The following is a 23,189-nucleotide window of genomic DNA, read 5'->3' on the forward strand; positions in this document are numbered from 1 at the left end:
ATTGTATTCTTTAGAGGCTTCTTATTTTCAAGTGTAAACTTTTTGTTGCCCTCCTTTTCTTGTAATGATATTTCTTATAATACCAATGTACAATGATGATGTTTTTATTTTTATCAAGAATAAATAAATTGGAATTAGAAATTGAATATGTTTGGAATTAATTATGAATTTTATGATGAGTGTGCAATTCCTGATTTTCATATTCTAGAATCACTTGTCATCCCAGAATTCATTCGGAATGAAGCTGAATTGAAGGCGCTGAATGACACATTGAAAGATCTCTTGATTGGGATGGTTTGCTGCGGGAATGCTAAACCTGGAGAGAGTCACATGGTCATCGTCATGTGACATGCTCGAGAAGGTAAATACAACTCCAGTCAGCATTCATAGCCTTCACTCTCACAATCTAAAGCAAATAGAAATCCATTGTGATGAGATTAAGCTTAACAGACATTAGAAAAGTAGAAAGTGTTCTACTGTTTTTAAGCAAAAGCAAAATACCTCGTTAGCATTTGCACCCTGGAATGGTGCTATGGGGGTGGGGTGATAGGGGGCCTTAGAAGCCCTTTTTTCTTCTCAATGATAAAATAGGGGTATTACATGAACTACAGCAAAGCCCTGTTTTTTTCATTTCTCTTCTCACTTCTGTCTTCCCATTTCACCCCTTTTCAATTTTTTTTTCACAATATGAAAAATAATAGCAACTTGCCCTCCTGTTACCACCCCTCCTCTGTATGAGAAATGTTGATTTCTATTCAAAGCAGTTACTAAATCAAATATATATATAAATTTCAGATAAGTCAGTATGAGACAGATCATCTGTGCATCACTGGACAGACATCAGGCATTGAGTAAGACCATACCGCAGGTGTTTTGTGTCCATATGAGAATGTTGATTTCCATTCAAAGTAGTTACTTAATCAAATAAATATAAATTTCAGATAAGTCAGTATGAGGCAGTTCATCCTGTGCGTCACTGGACAGACATCAAGCATCGAGTAGGACCATACCGCAGGTGTTTTGTGTTCACACACAGCAGCATGCTAATGAACCGCTCGTCATCTTACACACCGCCCTCACCAGAGATATATCGGCCAGTATCCAGGTAGGTTCAAAGGTCGTGCACAATGTTGTTTTGGATAAAACAGAAGCTTTGATCAAATCAATTTTAAAAAAAGAAAGTTACGACAAGAAAATAAGGAGATAAAAAAGTTCTGTTTGTTTTCAAAAAACAGTGATATGCTCATCCTAAGTTGTATGCAAATGAGAGCCAATAATGTTACACACTATTAATTGTGTATCAAGTATTTATTCTTATCCTCTATTTCTGTAGAAATTGGTGGTACTCTTATGGAAATTGTATTGATGTTTATCATCATATTTTAGGATTTGGTAGAGATCCTCCAAGTCATCAAATTCATAAACGTGACTTTTTGAGCACTTCATGTGCCAAAATCACAAAATAAAACATCACAGGCTCTCCTTTGCATACTCACCTTGACACTCATTTAAGAAAATGGTTTTGTAAGTGAGCAAAGCTTAAAGAATTAATACAAAATTATGCTATTCCTATAGGCTTTGTATATGTGCTTGGGTTCTAGCAGGCAATGGAATTCAAAAGCAAAATTGTTTGTATTTCAGTCCATCGTACGTAAGCAAGATGACATTGCCATCGGAGTGAAACCAGGAGAAGAAGATCCCGATTGGCCCAGGCTGCTATCTTCTATTCTATCACATCAACTCAAAAAGGTACTTGTTAATCATCCGGATAATAATTACGTGTGTGAGCGTTATGGTCTAGTGGTTCTGATGGTAAATTGCCAATGACCCAAAAGAAACACTGATTGACAGTGTTTCATTCACTGCACAGGCTACCCTGGGTAAATAAGACAAATAAATAAAAGAAATAAAAAAAATCGTCCTCTGCCAACTCTTCCACTCACCACATGGTTACCTTCATTTTAGTCTAATGCCATTCCGTCCATCAACATTTCGTCTAACAACCATTAGGTCCAATAACCATTTGGTCCAATTATCACTTCGTCTAATCACCAGTTGGTCTATGACCATTTTGTCTTATAACCAGTTGGTCTAGTATAGTCTAATAAAATGACCAAATAGTATATGGACTAAGTGGCTATTGGACAAATGGGTTCTTATATGAAATGGTGAGTGGATGAAATGGAAATCAGACAAATTGATGATAGGCCAAATGATAGTAGACAAGTTGGTAATTGGACAAATTGGCATTTGACCAAATGAATATAAACCATTCTGACTCTCTTCTTTCAAACAGAGGGTCATGGGTTTGAATCTTAGCCATGGCATGTTTTCCTTCAGCAAGAATTTTTTCACACTGTGCTGCACCCGACCCAGGTGAGGTGCATGGATACCCTGCAGGATTACCTCCTTGCATGCACTGAGCCCAGTGATAGTAGCTCGAGCTAAATTGGGGGTAATAATAGCAGTGCTTTGTATCGGGCAAAAGTGCTTGATAAATCCAGCTATTATTGTTATTATCAATTATGCTTGCTTATATAGCGCCTAACAGTAGATTTATCATCTCTCTTTGAAAATCACCTTTTTTAAAATAATGATATTCTTCTACATAATGTATTGAAAAATGACCTGTCAAAATCTATATATTTTCTTATGAGAAAAGGAAATTCTTTAGTTCATGTCAAAAGAAACTATTCTGTGGGATATTATGTAATGAAAGACATGACTTTTCACCCGCATGAATATGTACAGTAAGTTTTAAGATAAATGGGGGGGGGCTGCTTAGTCAGCCTCATCCCTTCCCTGTGAAATATAATTTGGAAATTTCTTTGACTACATCTAAGAGAAAGTATGGAAAAAGGGATGAAATGCAGTGGATGAAAGGTTGACATGGAGAGATGATTTAAATGGCATTCCTTTTGTTTTCTTTAATAGGTCTTCAGGGTGTGGAGCTTGGTAACCACCTCATTAAGAGTGTTGTGAAGGAGCTGCAGTCTGAGTTTCCCAGCATGCATCTCTTCTCAAGCCTTTCACCGATCCCAGGCTTAAGAGACTGGCTCGTGTCACAGATCAACAAGGAGGTCAAAGGTCAGACTTTTTTTTTCTTTTTGCTACATTTACATTGGTTAGTTTCTTGATATTTATATCTCTTTATCATGATTTATTAAAAAAAATATTGACTTTATGACCCTAAATACTGTGTTATTCAGTGCAAAGATGAGTCCATTAAAGCAGATACGAACCAATGGTGCCATCTAGAGTCCTGGGGCCCGTTGCAGAAAGAGTTGCGTTTAAACGCAAGTCAAAAAATCAATTGCAAGTCAAAAATGTGCGCTGTTGATTGGCTGAAAATCAAGCTGCGCATGATTTTTAGAGTTGCGTTTGATTGCAACTCTTTCTGCAATGGGGCTCTGAACTACTCAGTTTCCTGATCTATAATGCTACTGTAGTCTAGTAATATAGACTCAATTGAATTATAACATGCTAAAATTAACTACTCAATATATTCATACCGCAATAATTATGTTACCAAGTAGCAAAACAATTACTTTTTCTCTCAAAACATTTAGTTTTTTATACAAAACAATTATGGGTCATTTTATTCTCTCTAGTATGAGTAGATATCTAAAAAATGTATATTTCAAGACTATGTATTTATAACACACAGTCAATGAGAGACCTCACACAGTTCACTCTCCCTTTAAAAATACATGTCAGTATGTAATGATATGATTTTAAAAGATGCATAAATAGGTGACCAAAGTTGCTTGATTGTTTTCCGTCATTTAGTGTAGAGCTCTATTGCTCAGTTTACAAACACTTTATTGGTAGCAAAGAAATTTTCCTCTCAAATGTTCTATTTTCCATGTGAGATTGTTATGATGTGAGGAGCATGGCTCTTTGCTATGAGAAGAGAAGGGTTGCAGTGTTTTCAATGCGTAATTTGGTTATTAAATTTTGAACCAGACTGCCATTAAAACATATGGATGCTAAAAGAAATCAGTCACTCGCTTATGGAACGAAAGTAAGAAATAGAATCAGGCAGCAGGTCTATCTAATATCCTTTTCTTCAAATTGCAGATGGACATAAAAACAGCTTACTCACTGCACAAGAATTGGGACTCGTTCCAGTCTGCTTTAGACATTGCATCACCACAGGCATTGCCAACCCTGAAGAAAGTCATCGTAACAAATGAGTGGGTCAAGTCTGAGAGGCTGGTCAAGAGTCTACAGTCTCCTCTCATGAGGTTATGTGCAAGGTGGGACTATTATGTGTGTATTTTTTAAAATTAGAATCAGTTTTCTTTTTTGGTCTATGAAATACATGTAGTTTGCCAATTAACTACATGTCAAAATGTACAAAACAAACTGAAATTGTTGAAAATGGAAATAAACAAAATGAAATGAAACTAGTAGATCTATGAGTATAATGCTAAGAGTGAAGATTAAGCACCATGAAATAATTTCTGTATATGATCTATTTATCAAAGGACAAATCCACCCAACAAAAAGTTTATTTGAATAAAAAGAGAAAGATCCAACAAGCATAACACTGAAAATTTCATCAAAATCGGATGTAAATTAAGAGTTACGGCATTTTAAAGTTTCGCTTCATTTCACAAAACAGTTATATGCACATCTCGGTCGGTATGCAAATGGGGAACTGATGACATTACTCACTCACTATTTCTTTTGTATTTTATTATATGAAATATGAAATATTTTTATTTTCTCATCATTGTCATGTTAAAACTAGGTTTCATTCCTCCCTGAACACATGAAATTCCATTATTTTAATATTTTGTGCTTCAGGCAAGGAGGTCCTAATCGTAATTCGTAAAAATTGAAATATTGTATAATTCAAACAATAAAAAACCAAAGACATAGTGAGTGAGTGACATCATCGACTCTCATTTGGATTCTAACTGGCTCGTTCATATAACTATTTTGTTAAAAATAAGCAAAACTTTGAAATGTCATGATAACTTTTGTATATTACATCCGATTTTGATGAAATTTTCAGCATTGTGCTTGTCTGATTTTTCTCTATTGATTCAAATCAATTTTTTCTGAGGTAGACTTGACCTTTAAAAAGTATTTTCACTACATTGTAAATGCAGTCAGCAAGGCTGCATTTTCCATATCAGAAGATTCTGTGTCATCGATGAGAAATCAAATCTTCATATTAAAAGACAAACAAGACTTCTCATTTTAGAATTACATTCCTAAATGGGAGATATGATAGGATGTAGGTCATGCAACCATCACCTTGTTTATGTAAGGGTTGTATATTACACAGGAAATATCAGTAGTGTGAAATTCACATCATCGGTATGTGGAACAATGGCAAGCCATGTGGAATTGAGAAATGTACATGAAATCAACAAGGAGGTATTTTTTAGCCAAGATCTGTAAACAAGCAGGAATGCAATTTACAATTCTTGCAAAGTTTGGTGAACCTTGCAGTGTCAAGGGTAATCTTTAATTCATAAATTTAATTGTATTTTTTTATTGATCATGTTATATTTTTTTCCGTATATTCTAAAAATGTAAACATGTGCTATTGATATTTTGTTTGTTTGGAACTTGATACATTATATTTTCCGCATAACCTTGTAAATATTATTCAAGAAATATTAATTCAGCAATGCAAAGCAAAGAAATATTTTGAAATCATTTGTTTTCTACACATTTTTGACAGGTACTTGTATTCAGAAAAGAGACGCAAGATGGCACTGAATACTGTAGGTGAGTGGTGAAATATTTCATTTTCATGGTTTGGAGATTCAGGAGAGGGTTGGTAGGGGTAGTTATACCAAGGAGGGAATCTCTGAAGTTCTCCAATCTCTTACAAATTCTCAAAATTTACTAAAAGACCCTTCCCCTGTCTCTCCCCCTCCCTCTTTGGATACTAGTGAGATTTTAGATATTAAGTCAAAAGGCTCACAGTAATTGGATTTATTGAATTTTGAGCTACATGTACTTATGATATCCAACACATATCCCTGCTATTATTCATAATATTATAGAAGTTGGTATGCAGTGTTGTCAATGTTCCCTATTTATAGAATTTCATGATATTTCAGTGTTATATTAATATCATGTAGTCCTACTGGCAACTTATGTACTTTTAGCTTGAAAAAAAGTTAAACAAAATTTGTAATTTTTATTTTAGGATTATTCAGTCTTTGTTTTATATTGAGTTTCTTGCCAATTATGTTACTAATTAGTTTTTTTATCCAATTTGTGCCGTCTTTCAGCAAACTTCCATCTTCGGAACGGCGCAACCATGTGGCGCCTCAACTGGTTGGGCGACACCTCGCCACGGGGTCTGACCGCTTCTTGCGGCATGATGGTCAACTATCGGTACTACCTTGAGAACACGACAAGCCTCAGCCAGCACTATATTGAAACACAGAACATTGAAGCTTCCCAACAGATATTGGATTTGGTAGGGGAAGGTTTGTCCAGCGGGGAGACAGGGAATGTGAACAGTAAATTATGATGATCAACCAAAGAATAACTTTGTCAGTTGCTATATAGATAATGTAATGGATTATAATTTTTCCTAGCAGATATGCCAATGATCATGTGCAATGTAAGTCAGTATAATTTTGAAAATTGGTTCAAGGGAAAGTCTACCCCAACAAAAAGACAAGTTTATATACCCAAACAGTGAAACTCAGACAAGCATAGCACTGATAATTTTGTTCAAAATTAATGTGAAATAAGAGAGTTGTACTTATTTTGTAAAATGTTTTGTCAGTTTCATATATCAGTTATATTTACATCCTGGCTGGTATTTAAAGGGGGAACCAATTATGTCTTGGTCTCTTTATTTTTTGTGCATTTTATAAGATATGATATGCATCATTTCATTATTTTTGTTATATATTTGATGATTTTGATATTTGATTAGTGTGATGTTATCAATTCTTTGATTTGCATACCAACCAGGATGTGGAAATAAAGTGAAATTAACATTTGATTATTTTCCTATTTTCTATCAGATTTTGATGAAGTTTTCAGTATTAAGCTTGGTTGATGTTTCTTTTTTATTCCCAAACCAACTATTTGTTGTGGTGGAATTTTACTCTAATGGTCAGTTACTCAGCAAGCATGCTCTGGCCATAATTCACATTAGCTCATACACCATGGTAATATATTATTGATATGATGATGGCATACAGGCGTGAACAAAAGCCAGTATGTTGCTTCCTTGTATATGCTTATATTGCAGCTATTTTGGGTGCTTTCTTCACAATACACAATACACATCCACTATATTTAAGCAATCATTTGCTTTGTGACATACATGATGTTCTGTGTTTGTTAGGTGAAAAGCATTGCCTGTGTTTATTACAGCACTCTGACCCCTGTACAGTACAAGCAGTACTTTACCAGAGTGCATGGGAATTTCAGTTGCACAATTTTGCAGTATTTGTGTATATGAACAGGTTTGAATTGTGAATTTTCAATTGGAAATCTGTTCTGTGGGAGCCCTTGTCACCTTTTGAGCATTTGATGAAAGGACTTGCTGGATATTTGAGCTGACACAAAGCATGATTTATCTGACAGCTTCCAGAGGAACTGTGCTTCTCAGCTAATCAAAATCAGGGAAAGTTCTCTGATCTGGCAACTTGTTTGGCAAGAAATGCTGATGAAATGCTCTCCTGATATCAATATTTTGTCATTCCTTCAATAAACATGTGTAGTAAACTCAATTTTAAAAAAGTATTCTCTAAGAAACTTTCATATTTGAGTATTTTTTTCCATATTGCAAAATACTAAATTTGCAACTCTGCTGATACTAGTACCACAATAATGAAATGACTATAGCAGTATTCCCGCAGGAAGTACTTTGATTCCAATATGGTCAGGTGGGTGTTTTAGAAAGCTGCTCTTATGTTAAAGGTCAAGTCCACCCCAGAAAAATGTTGATTTGAATAAATGGAGAAAAATCTAACTAGCATTTCATCAAAATCGGATGTAAAATAAGAAAAACATGACATTTTAAATTTTGCTTATTTTTAACAAAACCGTGATATGCACAACTCAGTGACATGCAAATGAGACAGACAATGATGTCTCTCACTCACAATTTCTTTTTATTGTTTGAATTATACAATGTTTATTTTTTGCAATATCATAAAATACAAAAGAAATAGTGGATGGCGTCATCAGTCTCCTCATTTGCATGACGATGAGGATGTGTATATAACTGTTTTGTGAAATTAAGCGAAACTTTGAAATGTAATAACTTATTTTTACATCTGATTTTGATGAAATATTCATTGTTATGCTTGTTGAATTTATCTCTTGTCCTTTAAGAATGACTCGTGAAGCTTGATTACGCACTTAATAATCACCAATGAACATTAAATGGTGAATATCATATACCACAAGAAAGGATCACCAGTCGTTCTTAAAGTCACTCTTAACTTCCGAACAGCTTTATGAAGCGGCCCCCTGGTGCCTCAATAAACTTCAATATGGAAAAAGATGAGAAATTCAAGTGAAATTTGTATTTAAGTGTTGAATAATGTGGAGAAATGAAACAAAACATAGACCAATCAGTGCAATAAAACTATACATCTTTATTTCTATAAAGTCATAAAAACTACAGTCATTGAGAAGTATCTTTTCTGAACCTATTAATTGTTAAATACATTATTTCACTGAATGATTACAGCTAATGAGAGGAAGACATAATGTGACCTAAAGGCTTGATCAGTTATAAACAGCTGCATGTTTCTACATTAATTACACTGAAAACACATAATAGTAAGCCCCAAACTACTCCAATCCAACTTAGAAAATCTGGCAATGTATTTTCGTGCAAATTATTAAAAGTATGAAGTCCTAATTGCCCAATCATGAAATATCCAGATAATTGTCTACAACTAAAGTGATTCTGTTTTTACAAGGTATATAAACAAATACACACTGACATTAATTTGTATGGTTGTATAATTATTTGAAAATAAATATAAATGCTTGTAAAAAATATTCATGTCCATTCTTTAGAGAAAAGGTTACTTATATATATGTAACATTACAAAGGCTTTTGTCCTAGTCCTGCGTAGTAATTAGGAAAATATGTAATTCCATTTGTTGCTCCTTAAGTATGCAAGGCTTTTGGTATAGCCAGGCCGTATTGTTTTTATGGCATGTAGGATTTAGCAAATCTGAGTTGTAAAATGACATCATAATATGTGGATGCTCTATCGAACAGTATTATGACTTCACATTTGGGTGAGAAAAGTGTATGCTTTACATAAAAAGTTGTGCAAAATGACAGGGCATTGATTCTGCATTCCACAGGAGCTACATACATTACAATAGACATGAGACCTTCAAACAAATGACAGGCAGGCACAATAAGACTTGTAAAATGACAATATTGGCACATTATTGTGCATTCATAGCATACTCACAGTCCTGTATTTGTTAAAAAAATATCATGTAGGAAAGTGACTTATATTGCACAATAAATATATACCTGTGTGATACATTTGAATATACAAAGTCATGTGTATTATTTTCTATGCAAAAAGATTTTAATTACAACTCTTTACATAAAGGACCTTGTTATGTATAGATGTATGCAAATGAACTGGATACCTTTGCATAGTATATAAGGATGAGGTTCTTGGGTCCCTAGACCTGTTTTTTATATTTATCCTTTTTTCTTGTACTCATATTCATAAGGAGCACACAAATATTTGGCTACCCGATACAGGTGCACAGCTTTCACAAAGTCAAATTCAATCTTTTGATCCTCGAATTGACAGCAACCATTATTTTCTTTTCATTCATACTTTGAAAAAAATATGGATATAACTTAAGCTGAAATGTATCATAATAGCGAAATCATAAATGAGAAAATGCCCCTTTCAAACTATGACGATTTCCACTGCATTACCAAATTTGAGTAATAAATAAAACAGCTCTTCATCAGGAAAGGCTAAAAACAAGTCAGTAAAGAAATGAAGCATCTCACAAAACATCTTTTTGACTGACATTTTATCTCAGCCAATCAAATGCAATGCTTTCAGAAGTTTATAACGACTGTCACTCAAAAATCACTGAGCAATGCTTTAAGACTCATGTAATTGGTAAACATGACTCCTATTTAATGTGAAAAAGCAACAAAATTTCTTGTGAGAATGAAAATAGTGGAAACAGGGATAAACACAATACATCAAACTTGAGTTCCAAATTTGTTCTAAACAAATATCTACATAATGAATACAAAGAAAGAATTAAGATGAAGTTCAAAGCATCTATAATTTAAATAAATATGATAATTTGGTGATCTTATTTTTGGCAATCAACAAGAAGATAGATAAAATTCATTGTGAGGCACAATAATGGCAAAAATACACACTAATTACTCTTTCCACATAGTAACAAATATTTGTACAAACAACATAACTGGTTAGAAATACATGATGTAATATTCTTAAGTGTTTTTTTTTTCAACTTCATTCATTGTCTGAAATGTAAAGAGTTTAATATGCTGTTTAAATAGCAATGGTTCCATAGAACATTAATCTATAGAACATTAATTTTGAATGTGACCAAAACTTCTTGTGTGATCAGGAAATACATGTATTACTGTGTGTACAGAAGTATTTCATTTTTAAATAATAAACAAAACAACAATGGTTAACAGTGCTCCAAATTGCTTTTCAAACCATCCCTTTCACTGCAAAATCTTAAAGCCTCATGCATGATGAACAAATGAAGGCTAAGAAATGGCACTGTACGGTTGTTGACATATTTTGTTGCATAGAATACACAAACCATTTCCTACTACTACATACAGTTGAAAGCTTTTAGTGGTAAATACAACCTGAAATAACCCATTTTATTATAACATATGTAACAAAATATTTAATTTAACTCAGATTCAAAATAAACCATTAAAGAAAATGTATCATGACATTAGAAAGTTGCTGTAAAAATGAAGGTTTTGTCATAGATGTCTGCAGGCTATTTGTGCATAAAGTTTAATCCCTGTATGATATAGTGGTGGAGTCAGAGTAGCTTTATAGTCACATACTGTTTTCAGTAACTAATGATTTTTGGTCCGCACCAGGCCCGCGCTAAAAATAGTCCCCACTACACAATAAAAATTTTGTTCAGTAGCTATGTCAGAGCAGCGCTCCTTTTACATTCACCCATTAAAAAACGCAGAACTGGGGCTAGTCTGGTGCTGATAAACGTAGCACCAAAGTAGCCAGGGCCCGGCATGGGCTAAAATAGCCCACTCATTCATAAACTAAAAATTTTACAACTTAGACCGGGACTGGTCCGGATCAGTGACTTACTGAAAGCAGTAACACAGAACCATATGTCAAGAGATTTACAGAGCTGGCAACCTGAACAAGAACATTTTAGTATTATGACAGCTGAAAATCAGTATTTTCAAAGAAATACCAGAAGACTACAACCAAATCTGGGACATTAGAAATCAGTATTTTGAAGGAAACCATCAGTATTCTTCTCATTTTTCAGTAATAAATACAGAAAATCTGTACTACTTGGCAGCTTTGGATTTAGACCATTAATTGTTCCATTTGGTCTCAAACTCATTTTCTTATGCCCCTCCTATACAAAAAAAAAATAATTAACAAAAAATAGTTGACCAGATTCTCTTGATACATGGCTCTATATCAATACTCTGGAAACTTCCATGCTTACAGCAAGACATGGCCCCAGTAGTACAGAGATACAATTCACATTTACAACTGATTGTAATAACCTTCTGGGGCCCCGGGGGTCATTTCATGAAGCCGTGAATATATAGCACAGTATTGATATAGCTTCACTTCTATGTATGTTTACTGCTTTAAGTCCATTACCTTTTGATAGTGGTAGAGACCCTGTAGAATGTTACCAATATTCCTGAGATGAGATGGTATTTGGTGATTGAATGTTTGCTGATTTTTTTTTTATTATTTCAGCTACAGAATGCGTTGTGAAGTCAACATCTTGCTTCTCTAAAAATAAAACACAAGAAAAGAAAGAAAAATAACAAAAAGTAAAGATCAGGGCTCCGTAACACAAAGATTAGCGATGAATATGAGAGAACACTTCTGATTGGTTCCTGGTCAGTATTATGCGCCAAATGCAAATTTGTAATGTTGATCTTGATTGGTCAGTTCATTTAGTGATTGATCGCTAATCTTTGTGTTACGGAGCCCCGATCAGTTTGTGTGTCTTGTTCATAATGTTTCAACCCTCAATAACGATTTTAAAATGGGTTGGCATTAGTCAAAGTCCTTCATAGCCTTGACTTTGGATGGCTTTTAGAGTCTTATTGACGAGCTTCAAACGCCCTGATCACCAAGATTTACTTCTCATTATGAAATGGACAGTTCACTTGAAAAGGTACTAATTATACCAACTTAAAATTAAACATTTACAAAGTTACTCTCTTCCAGAAAAAAATCTAATTTAGTTTTGATGGCTTTTGTTCATTAAAATCCATAATAGAACTATCATAATTCTGATTAGTCTGTATTACATTCAATTACCTCATATTCTTGATCTGATGTAATGATTCCTTCAATGCAGACAATCTGATATTGTTTGGCTTTCATTTGGTTCAAGGTCTTCCTCAATGGCTTCAGAGAATGACCAGTGATATCGCCTCTCCTGAAAATTAACAACAAATGAATTTAATTCTAAAGGAGCTCAATCCACTTCATTACTTTCAGAGAGAATAATCTGCTTGTATATTTATTTTTTGTTTTCGATGGGAAATGTTTCAAATGAAAATTGCATCTTTTTCAACCAAGTTCCAGTCACCTTAAATATCACGAGCTTGAGGTTGACTTCGTTACATTTTTTGATCCCCACATGAATCCATTTAATACCGCATAAAGCGTCAAATGTCACTCAGAATCCGTGTCAGGTGACACTGATAATCAATGAGAAAAAAAATATTAATTACAGGGAAATCATGAATATGAAAAGTGATTAAGCTGTTAAATGAACAATTTCTCAACTTCTTCTTGAGTCATTACTATTTCCTTTGTAAAGTGGTTCAGAAATTTCCAAAATAATAGTTCCTTTCTTTTATGAATAAGGGGGGGGGCAAGAGTTGTACCTCTTTTATATTAGAACCCACCTTTTGTGCTGGAAATTCTTAAAAAAAATAAAATCATAACACTTTGCTGTGCTCCTCATTAATAAAATCCTGGAACCACTCTTGTTACTTTTGAGAGTAATTCACATCGACCATACCTGAGAGAATTGGCTTCGTTGACTCTAAGACTGGGGTCAAAGAGCAGAATTCTAGTTGACTTGTCTTTCATCATGTCATAGCCAATGATAGTTCTGCTGTGCCCTGTTACGGACATATAAAGTAAAATAAATATCAGATAGAATATCACACAAGATGAATTGCTAACATTCATCTGAGAAATATCCCATTAATTATGTCAATATGGTACCTGTCACATTCAAGAAATGTGTCTTGCGTATCTTCACTCCATGACCAATGTGTCTTGTGTGCCTTGGATGAAAACTGAGAAAGCAGTTTCTCTGCAAGATTTTACCCTGATTTATTGGCATATTATGTTATAACTGTGAAAAAGTGGCGCACATGGGAGGGGGGGGGGGCAAGTGCCCTCGCAAGGAACAACCCTAAGGACAAGGTTGTTCTGCAAGGAGGAACCAAAGAAAAAAAATCACAACCAAAAAAAAAGAAAAGGAGAGGAAGGGTGAAATATACTTTTTTTCTGAATATTATGTCAAAATCAATCACAAACTTTGATTTTTGAAATCAAAATGTCTACATTTTTGGTCGCTTGCAACTTATAAATTCTGTTCGATACGCAATTCCTGCAAGATTTTACCCCAATTTATTGTCATTTCTGGTAACTCCTTGCTGTGACAGAGTGGCATACCTTGGGGGGGGCACCCCAAGGAAAAATAAATAAAAATCACGACGAAGAAAAAACAAAAGGAAAAAGAGGATGAAATATACTTTTTTCTGAATATGATGTCAAAATCAATCATAAAATTTGATTTTTGAAATAAAATTGTCTACATTTTTGCTCGCTTGAAACTTATTATAAATTTTGCTCAATACACCATTCCTATGCTATGACACAGTACCTCAACAAAACAAAGTGCCTTGCGCTTCTTCACTCCAATAACAATGTGCATGTTAAGTCTTATGAGCATTCGGTGGAACTAAGAAAGTAGTTTTTTCGGCAAGATTTGCAAATGACCAACCACCTGCCAAACCATATAGCTGATTCCTTTATACCCCCTTCAAAACATCGCTAGGAGGGGGTATCATGAATACACACACAAGGAAACCCATGGAGATAGTGGGAGAAGGAAAGGAGGTAGGAACAAACATGGCATATCATATTTCATTGATATCTTATATACTGTTTTGACACAAAGGTCAAGGTGTAGCCTACGGGTATGTGATTATACAGATGATGCATGCACATGAGTTCATTAGGCGATCTATTATGCGAATTGAGGCTCTGTTCAATCCATTGCACAAAGCCATTAGGCTGAGTGCAATGGGGTGAACACAGCCTCAAAGAGAGTGGATAGGTCGCATAATGGATGAATGAAGACATGCATCATTTGGTTTATACAACAAATTTTCTAGATTTTGTTATTTGACAAAGATATGAAAAAAATAACAAAATCAGATGGAATTAAGACACATTTTGCCTTTGTCCGACAATTCATTTTCTTTAAAAATATAAATTTTCCATGTGTATGAAAGCAGTCAATTGTTTTTGTTCTTTTTTGATGCACTTTGATTATTTATCTGAGCACGCCCAGTCAGCCTTGTTGATGCGCTTACTTTGATGAGCGCAAACACACATACAAATGTATGTACACACACGTTTAGTGGTACACACTGAGGGAGAGCTCAACTGTGCAATGGGAAAATAAAATTCGCATGCAGCACAAAATGGATCAAATATGAATGACTTTCAACCAATCAAATTACAAGAATCTTTGTATGAGTTGGATAATGTGAAATATACATTTTGTACAAACGTCCTGCTCATAACACATTGATTACCTTCATGCTGGAAATAGAGTGGTAGCTTGTTGGATCTCACAGAGTTTTCCATAGAGAGCAGAGGTGGTTTGCCAAAGTAATCCCTGATCCAGGAAAAGAGACGTGGATGGGTACCATTCTGACCACTGGGTGCATGGAAGTCAAACAGTTTGCATCTGTAAAGAGGAATATAGAGGGAAGAATAATTCAAGCACCAAGAAGTCACAGCAAAGCATAGTATGCAGACGTATAAGCAATTTTCTTAAGGTGTTTTGGAAATAAAAACAACTCAAGAATAAGATTTTGGAATCATCAAAATGATCATAAATCTTCCTATTTTCCTATGATTCACATGCACTTCACATAGAAATATCCAAATAATTCAGCTTTTACAAATATTTGTTTGTATTTATCAGTTAACATATTTTCCATTATTACTTTTGAAAGCTATTCATAAATTAATCAATCTATTCATTATATGACATTTTCTTTCCCCATCTTCATCATTATTATTCATAATAACTATTTTGGGAGCAAGATATCTTATTAACATTTGGCATCAAAATACTGATCTTTTTTACATTGGACCTTCATTACATAATCCTAGATGAAACATTCTCAAAAGCTTAGGACAACTGTCTACACCTTTCCTACAAATCAATTTCTCTTAAAATATCTTCTGACTTCTCGATCGCACATCTCCATCATCAGTATAACAACAATAAGTCTACATAGGAAGACAGATCTCGTGTCCAAAGGCATCTGACAGTCTTGCTCATAATAAATCACTAGACTCACCTTATCCGGAGAGCTGAGAACATGGCTACAACTTCAGTGGCGCCGATCCACTTCCTGGTATTATGAACTTTGCCATTCAGCTGGTCGCGACCTTGGGCATCGAACCCCTTACTCCATGCATCCTCTATTAGAAGCTGAATTCTTGGAATAGAAGGAATATCTTTCCTTCCTGTCAGCAGAAGATATTAAAAGATATCTGATTCATAAAGGGTATATTGGTGTAAAGGGACATTAATAATAATTGGATATTAGGCTCGGGTCTCTAGTTTCCCATAATCACATTTGCTCGTCTGTGGCTGTGTGGTGAGTCAAAAATGGCTGTTTTATTGATTTATATTCAAACTACCTATATGTAGCTATTACAAAAAATGATAAAGGACAAGTCCACCCCAACAAAAACTTGATTTGAATAAAAAGAGACAAATTCAACAAGCATAACACTGGAAATTTCATCAAAATCGGATGTAAAATAAGAAAGTTATGGCATTTTAAATTTTCGCTTCATTTCACAAAACAGTTATATGCACATCTCGGTCGGTATGCAAATGACGAACTGATGATGTCACTCACTATTTCTTTTGTATTCTATTATATGAAATATTTTTATTTTCTTGTCATTGTCATGTGCAATGAAGTTTAATTCCTCTCTGAACATGTGGAATTCCATTATTTTAACATTTTGTGCTTCAAGCAAGAGGTCCTAATCGTCAAATTCGTAAAAATTGAAATATTGTATGATTCAAACAATAAAAAACAAAAGAAATAGTGAATGACATCATCGACTCTCTCATTTGGATGTAACTGGCTCGTTCATATAAATATTTTGTTAAAACTAAGCGAAACTTTGAAATGTCATAACTTTCTTATTTTACATCCGATTTTGATGAAATTTTCACTATTGCGCTTGTCTGATTTTTATCTATTGATTCAAATCAACATTTTTTTGAGATGGACTTGACCTTTAAAACTGCTGTTTTGGACTCCCTGTATGGCCGCCGTAGAGCAAATTTGACAGAAGTATAAGAAAACAGAAATAATGCTAGAGCATAATACCAAAGAAAGCAGAATTCAATGTTTAAAAACACCAAAGAACACAAAATTGTCAATTTACAAAATGGAAACTGGGTTCTTATTTTTTTTTTTTTTGGAGGGGGGAGCTGGAGCCCCCTCCCCCCTTTTATTTCAATAAACATTACAAAAACATACACTGACCAATCTGGTAGCATTTTTTGCATGGTCAGCCCATCTCCCCTTTTAAAACCATTATGTTGGCCCCTATAAAAAAACCTATATAAAAAGCCTGAAGTCTGAAAAAAACTGCTCACCATTAAAGACAACCTGTTTGAATTGAGGATCTTCTACCAAAGCGGATAGCATCATCTGGATGTTGCGGTATCCACAGCCCCATCCAGAATCACCCATAGAGGAGGAGAAGTGATCTAGGTTGAGGGAGAGCCGTGCATAGGAGACGCCATGGACCTTGTTGTTGTAGTAATCAAGCAGTCTAGGAATGATATCTGGAAAGTGTAACATTAAGAAATTAATATTCATTAGAGTTTGATTGTAGTTTTTTTTTTACTTTTTGGTGCCATAGATTTATAGTTGTGCTACAACCCAAACAGCGAGTGCAGGACATTTTTAAAATCAATGTTATATTTCTCCATATCACATAAACCTAACTTTGTGAAATCATGAAATCTAATCTGGAGAACCGTTAAAAAAACTTAGGATCACCAAGTATGCCAACACAGATGTGGGACAGTGCATTATTTCTCCTTGGAAGAAGACTAGTGTTGCACCTAGCTAGAATGCCATGCTTATTTTGCTCTATTCACAGAAATTATACATTTTCAACAAGAATTTTGGGGCACATATCACAAACACTCTGTCATTTTATTGGATTCCAACACTAGTATTCATGTTCAATTGGTACATGTACAATAACTGTCAACTGTATCTTTCATGTAAAAGGCTCTGATTGTTTCAACCAACACATCAAAATGTAAGTTTATGTTTCAATATACTTGCATGTAATTTTTTGTTCATGGTGCAAAGTAATACATGCATTTATGCCCTGCGGTTATGCGCTTTGGCAATGTACCCCAATGCACACATGTAATCCCTTAAGCTGTCTCAATAGGAGTGGACGAGGCAAATAAATCCTACTTTATACTTTCATTTCTTTAAACGAATCATAGCCCCCTTCTGTATTCAATAGAGAAATGCAAGAGCACTTGGCTATTAACTACATAATAGTTTGACCACTAATTAGAGTACTAAACCTCATTAAAATGTGGAAATCAGTCTTTAGAACATGGAAATTTGCCAGTATCATACCTTTTGTCCGAGATTGGCCAGAGTCGATTCCTGTAGCCATAGCTTCTCGGATGGCTTGATTTTGCTGATGGTATTCTAATGGGGTCATTTGACCCGCCACACTGCTTTGGAGGAGTTGCGCTCACTCTGTCTCCTGAAATTCCCGCTTCCATCTGCCCCATACATGGCCTGTCAGTGAAAGGTGAAAACAAATCTAATAATAATAATATTGATACTGATGATGATGATAATAATGATAATAATCATCATCATCATAATAATAACAATCATAATAATAATAATAACAAAATATAATAACAATAAGAACAATAATGATACTGTTGACAATAATTAAATACTACTACAAGAAGCATTTAATCTTGATAATCTGTATTTGGGGCATAGGCCTGAGTGTTACTGTAGCATACTTAAATCCTTTCTGTAATAACTTCTGGTGTAAAATAGAAAACGAATTGTTATATTTTGCTTTCAGGTGATGAGAATACAATCACTTTCTCTGCAGTGTGAATGCACGCCACCTTTGATCAATTAGCACCATTTAATACTACAAAACATAGAAAAATTTGAAGTACCTTTAACTTCTTAAATTCTTCTTCCTCTTTCCTTTTCTGTTCTCGCCGCTCATCCTCAGCCAGTTGTTCAGCAAGCTTCCTATCTACATCTGTCATATCATTCTGTCCTCTGCGACTGCTGCCAGCACCAGCCGCTCCAGTTGATGGTCCCTCTGCAAAGTGGCTTTCAACATGTGCATTCATTTCCTCAGTGACTAGCCCAACTAACCCACAGACAGGGCAAGTGATATCTCCTCCTCCAACAGCTCCTCCTTCAGATGGTCTATTCTCGGTGCTCTTTACCCCTATAGCACCTTCAGGATGTTCTGTGTTGACATGGCTATTCAGGAAATCAGCATCATAGCTGCCAAGTCCACATATTGGACAGAGGATAGGTGATTGCACATTCTTTGAAGCTTTGCTTAGGCTGAGGAGAGTTGGTTTATCAGGGTTCGGGGTCTTAACTTTCACACCTTCTGTTGGTTTTGATTTTGCTTTTGTTGGTGTAGAGGTGGAGTGCGGGTTGTCCACACTGCTAGTGCTGGGGATATCTTCCCACTGGATCTCTTCTGCTGGTTGGGCATCTTCAATGAACATGAGCTCATCATCATCAAGGAGATCAGGTTCAGAGTCATTGGTGAGATCAACCCATATCCCACTCTGTTCCTTCTTGTCCTCAGTCTCTGCTTCAGCAGTCCTTCCTGTGAGCGTTCTGAAGAGCTTACGGAATGGACTGCTGGTCTCACTGGCAACACTCTCATTCCCACTCCTGGATGACGCCAGCGTATCCAGAGATTGGTGGCTGTTCCGTCGCTCTGCAGATTCCAGGCGATGTGACTGACGGGTCTCTTTGGGTCTCACATCCGGTTCCTTTCTACCTCGTTTACGGTCATTTGGCTTTGGTTCATCTTGCTTTTGTTCATTCTGCTTTGGGTCAATCTGTTTTTGGTCATTCTTCCTACCGGTATGTTCTGAAGGTGCCCCATTCCCTGGCGCTGTTCTGCCTGCCTGCAGTCTTACAATTTTTCTCTCCTTGAAACTCTCCTTTGATTCATCAATAATGCAGCACTCAGCATCTGACTCTCTTGGGCCATCCCCATGGCCACTTTGGTCTTGGCTTGAAGATACTGATGACTCAGAAAACAAATCCTGTGAAATGCCATCCTCATCCATCGATTGTCTCAAATGACTTTCTTGCTCCCTAATATCTATATTTTGATTCACATCCCTTTCTGTTTTTAGGGCAATTTCAGCATCATCTATATGATCCACATGAATATCATTCATTTGCTGATCAACAGACTCTCCATTCTGTTTGGTATCAGTTGGTTTTGCAAAGTAGTCCTCAATATAAATCAAAGAATTTTCCTCATGAACTTCTTCTGCTATCAACACAGCATCATCTCCATTGTCTTGCACGCAATTTCCTTGCCTGTATTCGCTGGTGCTACACTTTGCAGCATGGGCTGGACTGAGTACATGGCGATGTGCTGTATTCATGTGGTACGACAGTTCTTCAATTGTCACATGGGCAAGGTCACACAGCGGACAAGACCCTGAGTTTTCCTCGTGATCCAGAAGCATATGAGTTCTGACCTCTGCTTCATCAACAAACCCTTCCTGGCCGCATATCTCACATGTCTCCGAAGACATTCTTGAAAACCCAGTAGCCACAGTAGTCACATTTCACTTCAATCTCATTCTCTGCAAAGACAATAATGAAATGAGAGATATATTATTAGCCCTAAAATAAACTAGCATCTCTAAAATTACAATAGGCTAAAGAAAAATGATTTTACCATTGAAATGCACAATGGTTTATTTATCCCGTTATCAAGCGATTCCACTGCAAGCACATCTTGAAATTTAATTAATATATACACTAACGACAAGATCTCTACTTGTTGTCAGTATTACTGACTTGAAAGGTAATTTCACGGTCCTTCTACAATGTATGACTTATCATTATATACAACGTGACATTTGCTTGTTGGGGAGGGGGGGGGTGAACTTTACAATCTCCCTGAATGACTTCTAGTAAGTGCATATTTATCACAATATTATTTTTGGATGTGCTCATACAAGATTGAACCCTCATCTTTTTACATGTATCCTTATTTTGAAACATCAGGATCAGATTGTTGTAAACCGCTGGACCAGTTGGTATTGATAAATCTAGGTCACAAGAAATATTGTTTTAACTGCTCAGCGTTCATGGGAATGATGGGGTACATGTAGATACATGTATACAAGTAGTGTTCAAAGCCTTGTTGTGGTTCACTATTTGTCTTTCTATATTCAAATAAAAAAAGGTTTGACTTGTCTTTTTGGTAATATTTTTCCGAACAAGATTCCACAAGAAGGATAAGACCAGCCCCTTGACAACTTTGAAGATGGTACTTGGTAGCTACATTCAGGGTCTCTCATTTCAGAGATGGTGTTGGTAAATTACACATTTACAAATCTGAATTTGTGAAATATTTTTAAGTAAACAGCTCAACATTCAAATCTTTATCTGTACATGTAGAAATAATCACAATGAAATGATTGGAATATTTTTGAAAAAAAAAAAATTAATTACGAAAATGAATCAAACTGATGCCAATTTTAATGATTAAATTGAAGTTATACTTTGGTAAAAGCCATCTATGCAAAAATTTTACTTAGTCACAAGGACATATATTGCATTTTAGTGGTGAACCTTGGTAAGAAATTTACTGGAAGTTATTCAAGATAAGCACCTTAAAATTTGTTAGTGATAACTCAAAACTATTACGACATAAGAAATTTTACAACTGTAAGTTGTGAATAATATCAGTTTCCATGGATTCAAAAGGACAAATTCAACTTAGACCTCTTCCTAATTGTTTTCTTCCTAATTACCTAAATTTGGATGGTATCTGGCATGATTTTATTTATCTCTGTTGTCTTAAAAGTACTGTTTTAGACTTCCTTTTACCCGCTTTACCTCTAAATCTACCAAAAATTATAAGAGCAGAATCTAGAAATGTAGGTTCTTATTTCGGTTATCTTAATTCTTATGATGAATGCCAAAAAGAGAAAATTTGACAAGTTCATTGAAGTTATTTCATTTTGGTTGAGTACATGATGTAGTTAGACTAAACTCAACTTAGACATACGGTACTGTACTTGTACTGTCTTGTCTTGATTAATATAAAATAAGTTTAACTCTAACGGCAGTGAAGTAGATCATGGCCTAGCTTGGTGAGTTCTCAGACTGAAAATAAGCGTGTCAAGCCAAGTTAAACGCCAAGAAATAAAGGAAAACGAGCGACTGCTGAGCTGACATCTAGTACTACCGGTACATGAAAATACATGAGTGGGACAACACAGTCACTGTCACCTTTTTAGCAGCGTTAAAAAGGCTAACTGATATTGCAAAACAACAAGGAAATACATTAAGGTGAGCTTAGAATAATCGGTCCATGGTACTTACTTGATCAGTCAAAATAGGGGTAGGCAAGATCAAGACGGGCGGAACACAGTACCTTTATGTATTGTACAGACTGTCTACACTACAGCTTGTTCTCTCATCAGCCTCACGTCAGTCACGATCACACATATGACATCGACAGTGCATGGCGCGGCGCGCGCTCGGCGCCGGCCCGGCCAGCCGGCCAGCGTCGCCTAGCTCACGTACCGGTACGTCGCGCTGACCTACTCTGCCAAACTGTCTACTAGATCACGGTAGTAGTGACTTGTTAAGAGGTTGAACGCTGCATTTTTAGTACAAATGTCCCACTTGGCACAAATGTTCCTTGAGTCAAAAGAAAAATATTCATCCAAAGAGACACGCTGTCTCTATATGCAAATAAGCAAGTAATTTGCATATTATATAGTAAAAACAAGTATTTCAGAATATATATTTAACCAGAACTGCCTTAAAATTGGAAATAAAGACTGAGGGTAAGACAGGGAAGAAATTTGTCATGAAATAATTGGGATATCCTTGTTTGTTATTACCTAATTTACATAAGTTATGCAAATTATAATTTAAAACAGCGTATTTTTTCATGAATCCTGAACTGTTTTAAAAACATCAGCAACTAATACACAATGTCAACATTCTACATGAAAGAGAACTTGATATTAGCGAAAACATCGATATGCTTCATGACAGTTTTAGTGTCTTAATTTTGGAAAAGACAGATGTATGAGACATCAGTCAACATGTTTCCTGAAGAAAGTTTTTTTTTTGTTTATATAAGCCTACGCCCACGGGAGCCCTCCGAATTTATTTTATCCCCTCCCCGTATTTCGACTTTGAATAAAAAAAATATCGTGTTTTAAAACCATCGACAAGGTAAATTGCGTTATTTGGTATAAAGCAACTTTTATATCTATATTTTTATATTTACATTCATCATTATTGATATTATTATAATTATTATTAATATTATTATTATTGTTCTGCCGTTTGTAATAATGCT

The 23,189-nt window shown here is 35.2% G+C and overlaps 2 protein-coding genes across 2 annotated transcripts; one reads left to right on the top strand and one right to left on the bottom strand.

Annotated features, from left to right (window-relative positions):
• Nucleotides 1-147: 147 nt before the first annotated feature.
• Nucleotides 148-7,982, top strand: LOC121412901 (malonyl-CoA decarboxylase, mitochondrial-like). The gene is given in 11 exon segments (XM_041605663.1): nt 148-288; nt 290-361; nt 942-1,041; nt 1,044-1,105; nt 1,642-1,702; nt 1,705-1,749; nt 2,935-3,087; nt 4,081-4,118; nt 4,120-4,259; nt 5,702-5,748; nt 6,261-7,982. Coding segments are annotated over 11 exon segments (1,104 nt in total). The 3' UTR covers nt 6,506-7,982.
• A 3,661-nt stretch (nt 7,983-11,643) lies between these two features.
• On the bottom strand, nt 11,644-22,338 carry LOC121413665 (zinc finger-containing ubiquitin peptidase 1-like). Its single transcript, XM_041606579.1, is given in 10 exon segments — nt 11,644-12,008; nt 12,546-12,666; nt 13,258-13,360; nt 15,074-15,228; nt 15,851-16,019; nt 17,176-17,367; nt 18,188-18,283; nt 18,286-18,355; nt 18,760-20,442; nt 22,196-22,338. Coding segments are annotated over 9 exon segments (2,574 nt in total). The 5' UTR covers nt 20,392-20,442; nt 22,196-22,338; the 3' UTR covers nt 11,644-11,972.
• Nucleotides 22,339-23,189: the final 851 nt, after the last annotated feature.

This window comes from Lytechinus variegatus, chromosome 4, assembly GCF_018143015.1.
Source record: "Lytechinus variegatus isolate NC3 chromosome 4, Lvar_3.0, whole genome shotgun sequence".
NCBI lineage: Eukaryota > Metazoa > Echinodermata > Echinoidea > Temnopleuroida > Toxopneustidae > Lytechinus > Lytechinus variegatus.